This window comes from Arvicanthis niloticus, chromosome 8 (genome assembly GCF_011762505.2).
Source record: "Arvicanthis niloticus isolate mArvNil1 chromosome 8, mArvNil1.pat.X, whole genome shotgun sequence".
Classification (NCBI taxonomy): domain Eukaryota; kingdom Metazoa; phylum Chordata; class Mammalia; order Rodentia; family Muridae; genus Arvicanthis; species Arvicanthis niloticus.
In genome coordinates, this window is record NC_047665.1 from 51,287,795 (window position 1) to 51,302,703 (window position 14,909).

The following is a 14,909-nucleotide window of genomic DNA, read 5'->3' on the forward strand; positions in this document are numbered from 1 at the left end:
CTCCCCTTCCTTGACCCGGGAAATTATATTCATTTTTTTTCACCATTTAGTTAATAGGTTTTATGCACCCAATTGTTACACGTAATAATCGACGGATTAAAAAAGTCAGGAGATCAAAAAATAAATCTCTGACTTTTAAACACAGACTTGAAGAGTTACATGTGAAGGCACGTGCTTGGGGAGTGAAGGGGTGATCTCTGTACCCTACAAACAAATGTGGAGGGTTGTGTAGGCACTGTGGATCTTGCACTGCCAACTCCCAGGGCAGAGCTGGGATTCCTTTTATTTTTTTTTTTTTAATTTTTATTGGATATTTTATTTATTTACATTTCAGCTGTTATCCCCTTTCCCCATTTTCCCCTATCCCATCCCCCCTCCCTCCTGCTTCTGTGAGGGTGTGCCCCCATCCACCCATCCATTCCCACTTCCCTGCCCTTCAATTCCCCCACACTGGGGCATCCAGCCTTCATGTGACCAAGGACCTCCTCTCCTACCTATGCCCTACAAGGCCATCCTCCCCTGCATATACAGCTGAAGCCATGAGTTCCTCCCCATGTCCTCCAAGGCTGGTGGTTTAGACCCTGGGAGCTCTGGCTGGTTGGTATTGTTGCTCTCCCCATGGGGCTGCAAACCCCTTCAATTTTCTCTCTCATTCCTCCATTAGGAACTCGGTGATCAGTTCAATGGTAAGCTGTGAGAGCTGGGATTCTTACTCTGATAGTAAGTGTACATACCTGGGTTATGAGGGAACATGGGGACTTCTGTTCTTCCTACCTGGTGGGTACTCCCTTTTCAGGCATATTGTAAACATATTCCTTTCTCTGGAAGCATGTGGGTTTGAATCAACATGCGTTTATTGGATGAGAGAGTAAATTAGACTTTGGGTAATCTTGTCACAGATACACATACATGTACGTGTACAAGTGCATATTCATGAGTGTATCAGACATAGCTCAGATTGCTGAGGAGTCAGGAATGGGAGTAAAATGATGCAGTAACTCTGGGATGACAGATAGCTATCCCCAACTTCACCCGATGCACATAGTCTCACCCTCTTCTCCCCTTAGAACATGCCTGATTTGGGTTCCAAGCATCTTTCCTGATGAAACTCACTCCCAAGGAGACCACATCCACCACCTCTATGCTCGTCTGCCTTGGCATAATGGAGAATCACCTCATTCTTCATGACATCATAATAAAGAAAAGACATCTCTGAACTCTGACTTCCATACGGTCTTTTCAGGGAGTTGCATGGATGTGTCTTCCCATTGTGGGAATTAGAGGGGAAAAAGCAAGCAAATAACTTCAGACGGGCATTAGATAAATACCATAAGCAACAGAAATAGAACAATCACGAGCAATTTGAAGACCGCCAGGCACGGAAAGAAAAAATGTCTAAGTCAGGAAGGCATCTGTACAGGAAAATGAAAAATGAAATTATTTCCATTCTGCTTCCCTCACACCTGGATTCTCCTCCAGAGCCTTATAAGCACATTATCTCATTTGACAAAATGTGTCTGCAATTATAACGCTAAGTCTAAAGGTCCAGTGCATGACGGAATTGCATTTTGGACAGGAAGAAAAAAAAATCGTATATTCTCATAGCTGTGGCTACATATTTATTTTCCAAAATAACTCTGTTATTTGCAATTTATTAAGTTTGATGACCGGGGCTGATGACATTGAGGAATGGTTAGACAGGTGGCGGTCGGGTCTGGGATGGGCTCATACTGCTATCATCTCTAAGAAGCCTTGCTTGCTTGTGGATTTATTTATGTACCTCCTCCTTCTCTGCTGGCTCCCTAGCAGGCCAGAGTCTTCTACCCGGTTATTATGTACACCCGGCTTCCTCTCATGGCTTGGCATCATTGGGATTGTATGCATCACTGGTAATGGCACTGTCATGTCTGCGGGTCAGGAGGGCTCTGGAGAGCCAGCCATCCAGTGCGCCACGCTACATTTGAAGAGATAATATTGTTCCTGGTGAAGGTTATTCGGCTGCCAAGCAGCCCCTGGTTTTAAAAACAGAGCAGCTCCTCCCAGATGACAGGGCTTAACAACAGCAGAAAGGCAGGCAGCCTAGTTCTTCCTCCAGACAGTGGGGAGGATTTGGTGTGTAGAGGGGCAGGAGATAGCCTAAACTGTAGGGTGCTTGACAGAGAGGTTTAGGCTGAGCTGTGCACAAGGTGGCACAAGCTTGGCATTTGATGGTTGTATGTGGGTGTGGCAGTTTGTCAGATCAAGCAGCTGGTAGAAGATGCCTTCTTCAAAGGCTTGTCACGAGCAACCTATGAAGCTGTGTTAAGTGTGCATGAGATTCAGGGAAAGCAGATAGAGGTGGTAAGGAGATGACCCCTGAGCATGCCCAAAGGGGATAGGAAGCTCTTGGTCTCAGTTGTTTGTCATTGAATCTGGGCCAAATCTCAACTTCTGAGTGGGGGGGGGCAGGGTAAAGAGGGACACCTTTTTGTTCAGTATTGCAAGGAAGCCTTCTCAGGGCAGAATACTGATGGTAGACAAGTTTTGAAAACATGGTGTTGCACAAGGGTCTCCCAGTTCAGATCCAGCCTACTGTTGATTGGCTCCTAGATACCAATGTTCTGTATGTAAAGCCTAATGTGTGTGTGTGGTGGATGTGTCCTGACCATGTTTCTCTGTCTCTGTATTGAGAAGCTCACAGTCTAGACAATACCTTTTATACATTCCAGAATGCCAGATCTAGGTAGCTGCAGAGAGGCATTCTTGAACAGCTGAAAGCTTGTAAATGGTTAGATACGAACTGTCTTTACATTAGAGCAGCAGGTAGAACAACAGATCCAGACAATGCAAATGCATGAGGCAAGGGGCTTAGAGTGGACTTGTCTTCCCACCCTTGCTTCCACACATATGTTCACACCCACTACATGTATGTACACAGACTTGTACATCCACCACATCTACCACTCTCACAGACTACAGAAATACACATGACAAACACAGTCATGCCACACATACACAGATAGACATGAGTGCCACTCACACCATGGACATATACATACCAAATGCAAACATATGAAAGTAGTTTTCTAAATGAATTAACAGCATCTAGAGAGAAAGTGGGTTCTGAGAAGATGGTGTAGTGGGTAACATGCTTGCTATGCAAACATGAGGATCTACATTTTGATTTCCACCACCAAAGTTAAAGGCGGTAGCTGCTACGAGCATCCTTAGCCTCAACAAGGGGAAGTAGACAAAGGCAGACCCCAGAGACTGCTTGACAGATAAAGCTGACAGAGACATGAGCTTCAGGTTCAGTGAAGAGACGCCATCTCAAAAAACACAACATGAAACAAAACTGAAGGCAGGATGATAGAGGAAGACATGCAATATCCTCTTCTGGCTTCCACATACATATGCATGCAGAGTCACAACATTTGTACACATGTGTGCACACATGCACATGTATGTGCACATACACACACATACACACACACGTACACACACACATACACACACACAGCAAATGAATCCACCAATCAACAATGAGTCCCCATGAGCACTTCAAGAGTATTTTGATATATAGCAAGCAATTAAATGTTATTTTTATCAATATGTTTCTTTCCATTAGCCAGTAAACCAAATCTGAGGAAAATGGCTTTAGTTGAAAGTGTCATCTGTCCTTGATTAAGCTTTTCTGTGTTTTATGTCCCTGCCTCTCCTCAACTTTATGACTTTCATGCTGATAACACCTCTATCCCTATTTACAAGCTCAAAAGCCCAAGAGTGAGCATGCATGCAGAACTCCTTAATCCTAAACCAGGCCTCTACTTTCCTGTCAGCCTCAGGAGGGAGTCAAATGCTACAGCTGTCCAGAAGAGAAGTTTCTGGTGGTAGTGGTGGTGGTGGACTGGTGTGTGTATCTATGTGTGTCCTCTAGACAGAGCACTGGCTTTACAAAGATCCTGGGTTTCTCAAGATGTTGGGCTTTTGGTTACTAAATAAAAGTATAAAAGTGACTCCCGAGTTTCTGAAAGTTAGAATCAATTTGCATCTCTCTCTCTCTCTCTCTCTCTCTCTCTCTCTCTCTCTCTCTCTCTCTCTCTCTCTCCTTCTCCTCTTCCTCTCTCTTTCCCTCTCCCTCCTTCTCTTCCTCTCTCTCTTTCTCTACTTCTCCTCTTCCTCTCTCTCTTTCTCTCCTTCTCTCTCTCTTCTTCTTTGTCTCTTTCCTAAAGTTTCCCACCTAACTCCCCTTTCTTTTCTTCCTGATTCGGCCAGCAGAAAAGAGTTCCTTGTGTGAAAGAAGAAACTCGGCACATACACTATGCTTTTTTTTTTCCTCACTCTCTAAGGTTTCTGAGATAGTCATTCATAACTTGACTGATCTGGAGACTTTTAAATTCAGACCATCACAAGAGGATATACACAATGACATGTCAAGGTTTTGCTTTGAACCACACACCTTGCTAAGAGGGCAGCCTAGAGATGGTCAGGAGCCCACAGGTAAGCCCAGTCAGTTTCTTCCCCTATCCCTCGCCCTTCTATGCCTTCCTTTAGAAGTGAAAAAAGATCAGAGCAGAAGATTGTGAACATCTGGCAAGGTTCTGACTTTGAACTCTCTCAACTTTACTTCTGGGCAGTGGTGTAGGAAGCATGATGACTACTCTTCACTGCCAGCTTGACAGGATCTAGACATGATCACCTAGGAGAAAAATTTCTGGGCTCCTTTGTGGGAGAGTTTCTGGACTGGCTGAACTAAGTGGGGCAGACTCTCCCTAGATTTGGGTGACATCACCCATGGTCTGAGATCCTGAACTTAAAGAGAAAAAGGAGCTGAGCATTTGCATTCATCCCTCTCTGCCTCCCTGTGGTGATTGCAGTGTGAGAAGCCACTTTATCCTCTGCAGCCATAACTGTGACTGCCCCACTGTGATAGTCTTGAACTGTGAGCCCAAATAAACCTTCCCTTCCTTAAGCTGCTTTTGCTGGCATTTGCCACAGGTATGAGGAAAGTGACTACTTACAGGAGGAAAGCGCCACATCTGGTAGCATTAATGGCTGCCTGGAGAGGGTTGCCCACAGCAATGTGTTTTGATTTGTAGATGCTAGTGACAACATGGACCAAAGTTCCCATGGAAATCTCTGCCAGAGTGTTTGCTTGATTCAGCCAACTATCTTAGCAACCAACCATCAATAGCACCTTGCCTCCTCGCTGTCCCATGACAAGCACATTCTTAGCTCCTTTTAGTTGAAAAAGAAGCCCATCTGTTAGGTGATATTAAATTCAGAGAGATGTTCTTGTGAAATATTTGGCCTTCTTTTTAAAAATGCTTGACAATATGCCATAGGTAAGAGATGTGCAATTCTCTGGCTCTCCTCTCCCCTACCCTCTTCTCCTTTCCCCTCCTCTCCTTTCCCCTACTCTCCTCTTCTTTCTTCTCCCCTACTATCATCTTCCCTCCCCTAATCTCCTCCCCTACTCTCCTCTCCCTTCCCTCTCCTTCCTCCGGCTCCCTTCCTCTCTCCTCTATCTCTTCTCTCCTCTGACTACCTTTTCTCTCTCTCTGCTAGTCTCTGTTCTGAGCTCTCCTTATTGATGTAAGCAGATGAAATGGATATGACCCCTTTCTCTAACCCAGCTTCAACACCAAACATTTAATGATGCTCTATTCTTCTCCAGCTTCATGCACTAGAGATGTTTCAATAGAAAACTCCTAGTTGACCTTCTTTTTTCTTTTTAAAGACTGTAAAATCCATTCTTGAGACACCATGATACTACAATCATTTTTTAATTTTTTTCTGTAGTTAGAAGAAGAGAATGAAGGAAAGAGGAAAGAGAATAGTCTAAGAAAACTAGTTTATTTCCTACATTCTTTGGGCTTTTTGGTTATGCATTACTGATATTTTCTTATCCTTATGATAAGGATGGGTGCTCCAGGAGAGAAAAAATTTCATATGAAGACAGGATGTAATATGAGAGTGGGGTTTCAGGTAAGGGTATATATCCTGGTGGTGATAAGAGTCTAGGTGGGATATGAGGCTTTGGACAGGAGTGAGACTCCACAGACTCTGACTGTGGATGAGAAGGAGGTACATCTGATACAGATGGGGCTGCAGTGGGAGCTGGGATTCTAGTTAAGGGTAGATCTGCAAGTGGGACTGGGATTCCAAATGGGATCAGAACTTCAACTGTAGGGATGAGAAACTACAAGGGAAGATGGCATCCCACATGAACATGAGACTCTGGGTGAGGGCTCTGCATGAATTTGGTTCTACAGCTGGGGTGGGCTGCTGGTCAGGGTAGATTCCAGGCAATGCTGGTCCTATGGTAATGATGAGATTGTATGTAGGCATAGGCTGTGTGAGAATAACCATCTGTGTGCCTCTGGTCCTGCAGGTGAAGGTGGGCTTCAGGGAGGGTGAGACTGGGTAAGGACTCCATATCTTGGGTGGTAATAGTTTCCTGTAACTGTGAGAGTATGGAGAGTGGGGCTATGGGTAAAGATGGAACAATGGGTAAGGATGGAACTATGGGTAAGGATGGAACTGGGGTAGAAGGGCCTGTTGGAGGAGAGAGAAGGACCTCCTGTAGTTGGGAAGACCAATCCATCCCCTTCCATGTCTTCAAGGAAACAGGGAAAGACACTCCCACTCCCAGACATATTCAGGGACGACCTCTCCATAAGAGAAGGGCTGCTTACTTAGATTGTCTTCATCCTCCGTGTTTGTGGTGCCAGGACTTAGATACTTGAAAGGAGCGAGGAAGGTTGACAATATGCTGACTTTGTCTGGAAAGAGAAAAAAGAGGAGATGCACTTTTGACATCGAGTTTCAGAAAAACCCAGCACTTTCTAATGTTCTTATTACCAAGAGGTTGGAAAGGAGAGATGAGAAGGTCATTGTGGCTGCAGACACTTCAGTGTGGCTCCATTTTTTAAAATTGAATTTCAGACAGCATTTTATCAAATTCCTCTCTCCATTCAATTTAAAACCTTATGATTTCCATCTTTCTTCCTTCCTTTTTTTATTTATTTATTTTTGGCATCTTCTCAGCCCTTGTTCCATATCTCTGAAAACTTTAAATAGTTGTCTTCAGGATAATAACATTTCATCTACTTCCAGGTGAGTGAGCTAACACCTACCATATAAGGAAATTCCTAAAATAATCAAAATTCAGTAAAACAATCCCAGAATTAGGAGACTTGTCCCAATAAAGGCAAGGGTTCTCCCAATTCCCCCTCATTGGTGGAAAACTTACTCTGAGCTCTTGAACTATAGATGTGACATAAAACAGTAGAAGCTAAGAAACACACACACACACACACACACACACACACACACACACACATTGAATCTATCCTGGGGATAGTCAAGTGTCATTGACATTGATGAAATTCCAGGAACCCAGGAATAACTGACTGGCTTTCTGCCTGCTTCCTGTCCTGAATGTGCATCTTACTCTGTAGCCCAGGCTGGCCTTAAACTTGATATCTTTCTACCTCAGCCTCATAGCGACTAGCATTTGTGGCATCTATCAACATGCCAAAGTGGCAATTTCCCTCCTAAACATATAGGTGATAAAATTCTAGTTGAGAAGCACTCTTGTGAAACGAGTAAAGGAATCAGAGTTTGTTATTTTCAAAGTTTCCACAGAACAAGCTATACCGCAGAAGCTGCAGGGATCTGCTCACACAGCACCTACAGCACCCACTCTCTAGAAAGCCTGCCAGAGACTCAAGGTAGTGGACTCTCAGAATGCCCCAGCACAGATTCTCCTTGTGTCTGCACAGCTCTCATATCGTTATAAAAGGGCCGTGGATGAAAGTGTTACCATTGCTTGTCTGTTGTGGTACAGACTTGCATCAGAGGTATTTCTGATCTCCTCTTAGGCTGCTTGGGGCTTGGCCAAGAACAGCCCTTTCCTTTTCCTCTGCTGCCTTCCTTACCTCAGGGCAAGATGTTTTAGAAGGGTTACTATGTTCAACATGGCTTCTGATCTCTTCTTGTTATTACAGAGGAGTCCTGCCCGTACCAGTATTCCCATTTGCACGCATACCTTGATCTAGGAGCAGATACCCATGAAAACACTCACTGGTGCTTTTTTAACTGCCCTTAGCCTTCAGGCAACTATACCCAGGTTGGGATTTGTTCTTTTCTTCCAAGGCTGAGCCTATTTTCTCTTTAGACAATCTTTCCCAAGGCCAGGAGAGATCACATTGAAATTCATCTTGGAGCCTGTTAACAGCTGTTGTTTCCAGTAGGGACAGGCACCAATATAGTGTTCACAGAAAGAGAACAATAAATAACTCTAATATGAAGTGCCCGCTCCTCCTTCATTCTACCGAACACGAATCAACACAGTGGAGGCTTTGCTCCCCCTGAGCTCTCGCTGCAGAAGCTCATTTACTCCAACAGAATGAGATACCTTGCTTGAGTTATAATTTCATTAAGTGAGTCCAATAACGTTGCACAAAGACTGTGAAGCTCAAATGATTTTGTCTGGAGGATCTCAAAATGAAATTATAATTTTTTTAATAAAGCAGGAATACCAGCCAAACACCTACAAAATACACCAAACCATTTCAGGGCAAAACTGTGAAATATATAAAGACTATTTTAGATCCATTCAAGTCTTTGCTTTTTGCTGTTGCTGGTTTTTTTTTTCATGTATATCAAACAAAAAGAGTGCATCCAGTTAAAACTGAATGTCAGATGAAGAGTGTTTTTCAGTGTACATATATTCTTCATATTGTGTGAGGGATGTATACACCAGGAAAAGTACTTACTGTTTATCTAAAGTTCATGTTTAAGTCAAAGGGCATGGACAGACACATTTCCAAGGAAGATACTCTACTGGCTAATGAGCAGACAGTGATGAATGGCAGTAGTTATTGAGGGAGAGCAAGTGGAAGGATTAACACAATGAAACAGTGCACCACACTGACAGGACAGCTATCATCAACAAGACAGAAAGTAGAGTGTTGGTATAGGTGTAGGGAGAGCACAGATCCTGAGCTGCATTGATGATAACATGAAGCAGTGTGTTGCTATGGACATACCTCCCCGCCCCCAACCTCATAGGTCTATACCTCAAAAGACTAAAAGTTTCACTTTACTGTGGCCTAGAGATAGAAGTTCAAGTGTCTACTGATAGATAAATGGATAAAGAAAAATGTGGTGCACCCTCATAGTAGAATGTCGTTCAGCATGGAAAAGAAGGAATCCATGCAATTTGCCCCATATGGTTGAAATTATGGGCTTTGTAGTAAAAGATACATGCTGTATGACTTCATTTACATGTGTAACCTGAAAAGTCTGGGGTGTGAGTGGAGAGATGCCAGACAAAGAATATAAAGCTTTCACGTATAACAGGACAAGGTTCTGATTCCCTAATGAACAGAATCATGGCTGTAGGTAACAGTAGCACTTGAACACTTGCAGCTTAATGAGAATATATCTTATGCCCTTATACAAACACACCACACACACACACACACACACACACACACACACACACATACACACACACATAACTCCAAGTGAGAATGGGCATATTAACCCAATTATGATAATTATATAATATATACATCTATTAAATCATAACATGTTATACTTTAAATTTGTATAATTTCATAAGCCCGTTAAATATTCTTAGATTAAAATATATCACCACCATGTCAAAGACAGTAAAACGTGGCTGAATATCCTATGTATCTTAAAGGATTTCTTTATTTTATTTTATGTGTTTGAAAGTTTCCTTTGCCTATATGTATGTGTATTATGTGCCTGTCAGGTGCCCTTGGGGATCAGAAGAGAGTATTGAATCCCCTGGAACTTGAGTTATGGATGATTGTAGCTCACCATATGAGTGATGGGAACTGAACCTGGGTCCTTTATAAGAACAGTAAATGCTCTCAGCCACAAGTCATTGCTCTATCCCTCAAATAGCTTGTGTGTGTGTGTATTTCATCATCTATCATATATTTAAAACCAGGAGAAAAGTGTTACCCTTGATTTTAAGGCATATAAAAAAAGAGTCATGTGATGATAATATTATGATTAAAAGACTTAAAGATTAATATTTAGGAGAAAAAATTACATGTGCTTTCTCTAAAACCAATCCCTTGTTCTGTATTCATAAACAAAAATGGTCATGGTTAGCTGAAACTCAGCGACAGACCTTGCTGAGGAATATCCCCATATGAGAAGACAGAGTGATTTCCACTCCTTTACTTTCCAAAGCCAAAACCATAACTTGACATCATTGTGATGAAGAACAGGATGGATGTGGTAACTGTTCAGTTTGTCTTGTTGCTTCCCTTTAAATAAAGAGTGGGAGCTGTAGAGGAACTATTATCTCCTTGTTTGTGAGCAGAGAACCTGTGAGCATATTGCTACAGGATCCCAAGCCCACGCAGGGAGGAAGGCTCATTAATAAGAGTGGGAAATGTTACTGGTCATTACAAACTTGATCACTTGCCCCCACTGTAATTGACATCAAAATAAGACAAAGTGTATGAAATGACTGTAGAGTTTGGATAGCAGATAGTGAACAAAGGCTGTGTGTGAGAATGGGGAAATCGTTTTTCTAATAGAAAGACAGACCCTACAAAGTCCACGATAATATCCACAAACTGATCTAAGCAAAGAACAAAGGTTGTGCCACTAAGACAAGCGGAGTTTGAAGGCAGAAGAAGGAAGCTGTGTTGTCTTAGCTACAAAGGAGTGAGAGGAGAGTGTGATCCTGGTGGAGAACAGCTTTCCGCTTCAGGGGATCTTAATGCTGGAGGAAGAGTCAGGAGGCTGCAGAGTTACAAAAGCAAGTGTTCCATTCAGTCAGAGGGGAAAGTTTATGTTTGGCTGGGATCATAGAAAGTTCATGTCTTAGGACTGGTTATCCACCTTCCCCCACCCCCACCCCCGGCCTGAAACGAGCAAGCCTATTGGCTACTAACAAGCTGCTGATTAAAAGAAAAGTCGAGAAACTGTAAAATCTAAATTCTCAACTACACATCCTTTGATGCCTAGAGACAGAAGCAAGAATAGTGATAACACTGAGCATGAAAGGCCGGAAACCAGAACCACCTGCAGGAAAAGCTCAGGCCTAAGATAAGATGATGGTGGAATTAGCAGTTAGGGCTTATATGGAAGGTATCAGGAGCTTTAAAATGTTTAATGAAGCCAGGCACAGTGGTGCATGCCTTTAATACCGGAGCTTAGGAGCAGGAAAATCTCTGTGAGTTTGAGGCCAGCCTGGTCTACATAGCAAATTCTAGGCCAACAAAAGATACATATTAAGATCCTGTCTCAAAAGCAAACAAAGAAAAACAAAAAGGATTTTAAAGAAACCATAGACATAATGAGTAAGTAGATGGAATCTTGGTAAAGAAACAAAAATTAAAAAATAAAACTCTAGCTGGGCAGTGGTGGCGCACACCTTTAATCCCAGCACTTGGGAGGCAGAGGCAGGTGGATTTCTGAGTTCGAGGCCAGCCTGGTCTTCAGAGTGAGTTCCAGGACAGCCAGGGCTACACAGAGAAACCCTGCCTCAAAAAACCAAAAAAAGAAAAAAAAAAAAAAAGAAAGAAAACTTTAAAAGTGAAACATTTAAAGCCTCAAACTGTAATATCTAAAACAAAATATTTATTGGACTAGAGATTAGGAATACTTACTTAGTGATGGGCTGAATAAGCATATTTAAAAATTTTAACCTATCACTAAAAATAGAGATACAGCTAAAAAGTAAAACACAAACAAACAAACAAACAAACAAACAAACAAAAACATAAAATAAAATAAAGCATTGACCACTACTAATCAGTGCTGGGTATAGTGGCTCATGCCTGTAAGCGGTAACCCAGGAGTAGGGAGGTCAAAGCTGGAAGATTGCGGTTGTCCAGGTCACACTGCACTGTATACTGAATTCCAGGCTCTCTTGGGCTACAGAGTGAGACTAGGCCTAAGACTTCCAAAACCAAAACAAAGACCAAATCAACAAACCAAACAAATAAAAACTAACAACCCTACAATATAAAATAAAGGATAAAAAAAAAAAAACAGAAAAAATGAATGGTTAATTAAAAAGACAAGGGAGGAGCAGATGTCATAGGGGATAAATGGGAGGTAAATCAGCAGTTTGCTTGAAACATACTGAGGAACAGATACACCATGAAGGTACTAATCACACAGAAGGGTAAGGGGTGAATTTACAACAGGTATTGTAAGTTTTGAGATGCAGGAAATTCCCATGAATAAAAAGACACGTAATCACAATAAACCACTAAAAGGATAACCCTGAGAGTGCAGTCACTTAGAGTTTCAAGCAGCACTCATCAAAAACTAACAAATGCAAGCTGAAGGGTAGACAAATACAGGACCATTGAGATTTTGACATTCATCTCTCAGTCATTGAGAGGAAAAGCAGGGAGGAGAGATGGTGTGCAGAAGAGGCTGAAGCAGAGCTCAGGGCTATCCTGATCTCAGTGGCATGCACCGAATGGTCCGATCAAGAGAAGTATCTTCTTTCATCTCATGATATCACAACATACTTATTAAGACAGATAATCTGCTTAGAAATAAAACAGGCCCCAATAAATTTCAAAGTAATTTTGAAATCACAAGGTAAATATGATTAAATTAAATGTTCATAAATAAAAATTCAACTAAACAAAAATTTAGTAAGAATGAACCATACTGTTAAAAGCAAAAAGGAATCTACAGGCTGGGATTATGTGCTTAGAATTCCCAGAGTTTATTTGTATCCAGAGTGTGAGAATTCGTCTAACTTAATAAAGTTAGAAGGCTATAAAATCCAACTACTAAAAATGGTCAAGATACTTGAACAGAAATTTCACAATAGAAACAAAATGTATTGTCAATAAATTCACCATTAAAAGGCATTACAGCTTGGAGAGATGCAAATTAAACCAGAGTGAGACATGCAAATGGAGACCACATCTTTTAGCAAAGCTTCAAGTTTAAAAATACTGGTAATGCTAAAATGTGGTAAAAGATGCATAGATAGCCACAAAGCTCGTATGAATAGACAAATTTTAGGAATCTATGGATGCTATTCTAGCTGTTAGATATATACCTATGACCTGTCAACATCATTTCTAGATTTTTACTCAACACAAGTGAAATAGATATCTCTACAAAGGATCTGTGTTTGCATTTGTGTTGTAAAGATTCTTGTAGAAACTTTATTCGTCATGACTCCAAATTCAAACTATCTTAGACGCCTATCGACAGAAGAATGGACAAATAAGTTTTAATACATTTATAGAATGGAGTAGCACAGAACCAAATGAAATAAAAGGATCATACTGTCAAAATACATTATGATATGGATGCATCTCAGAAGCATTAGATGGGGTGTGTGGGAGAGAGAGAGAGAGAGAGAGAGAGAGAGAGAGAGAGAGAGAGAGAGAGAACAGTCACAGCACAGAACACTTGATTGCATTTAAAATTTTCAGGGCAGGCAAAAAAAACCTTCATGGTGAAAGAAAATTCTTCCTATGTGATGTCACTGTTTTGTGGTGACAGCAATCAGGTGGCCCCTAGGGTTTGGTTTACAGGGTGGCTGGGAAGAGGTCATGAAGAATAATTCTGGTATGACAAAAACATATTCTATGTAGATGAAGCTGTGGGCTTCATGTGTGCATGTGTGTGTTATGGTATAGATAGTAAAGTCGTGTGCTTTACATGAGCATGCAGGTGTCCTTAAACCACAATCTTGCACATTATATACATTATACTTAGTGCTTAAAGTACTAAAAACAAAATTGTAACTGTGCAAGGAAAAACAAAACAAAACAAACAACAACAAAAATGCTCCAAAGCCCCATTGTATCAGTTTACTAGAAAGGGGAAGTGCAGGGCGAGAAGCATGTTAGTTATTTCATCTGTAAAGAAGAGACAGGATGACAGATGTTGAATGAAGGTATGGACTGGGATGGATAAATTACATATCCACTTGCAGGCCCACTTATCACCATTTACAGTTTTATATTGTTATCTGCTTATTTTATAATTGTGAATACTCAGATATATTCTAAAAGTCCTAGTTATTACAGAAAAAAAAGCCAACCCATACCAACCAATAATCTCAAAGACAAAACATAAGCCAACCCATCACAAGCAATAATCTCAAAGACAAAGCCTAAACCAACCTGTTACAACCAATAACCTTAAAGAGAAAGCCTAACCAACCCATCACAGCCAATACTCTCAAAGTTTAGCAAGACTTTTGGAAACATCTTTAGAGTCCTGTGAAAGCGTGAACCAGAAAAATGCCACCAAATGTGAGTCCCCTGGTGAGAGCCAAGGTGAGATCCCTAGAAAGCTGAAAGCTGAGATCAGAGTCATGATGGCTGCTCACACCTCTGCAGCCCAAGAACACTGCTTATTTACAGAGATGATTTAGGGGAGGGCAAAAAGATTGCATTTTTTTTGGAAAACCTATTTGTGCATGAAAAATCCTTCTTCTTCTTCTTCTTCTTCTTCTTCTTCTTCTTCTTTTTTTTTTTTTAAGAGAGGATTTCATGTAAGGTGGTAGGCAAGCACTCCATCCACTGAGCTATACCCCACGATGAAACAATCTCTTTAAACCAAGCAGGATAAAGTAAACAGAATCTCTTACAGCATGGACATGCCAATTACCTAGAAAACTCATTCATGTGACATAACACGTGTTCCGGAAATTTTAATGAAAAGCGATCACTTACTTGATCTTACCATTTGCCTCTAAGAAATGCCAAGCGTTTTTATAGGATGGGTTATTTTAAAAAAATGCATGAAGTGAATGCGACAGTTATGTCCTCATTTCGAAAACTGGAAGTGAGGTTTTTGTCCTCTTGTCGTCCCTCTTGTGGGCCACATACATTTCCGTCCAGTACAGCCATCCTGAACAATTATATAACCCGAAAAGAAGG

General features: G+C 41.4%; 1 protein-coding gene across 2 annotated transcripts in view; it reads right to left on the bottom strand.

The window, feature by feature from the left end:
- Adarb2 (adenosine deaminase RNA specific B2 (inactive)) overlaps positions 1-14,909 on the bottom strand; it is a 531,305-nt gene that overhangs the window by 176,380 nt on the left and 340,016 nt on the right. For both annotated transcript variants that reach the window (XM_076939389.1, XM_076939390.1), the window contains exon 2: positions 6,678-6,764. In XM_076939389.1, coding sequence (XP_076795504.1) covers positions 6,678-6,764 — 87 coding nt within the window. The remainder of the gene's footprint in view (positions 1-6,677; positions 6,765-14,909) is intronic.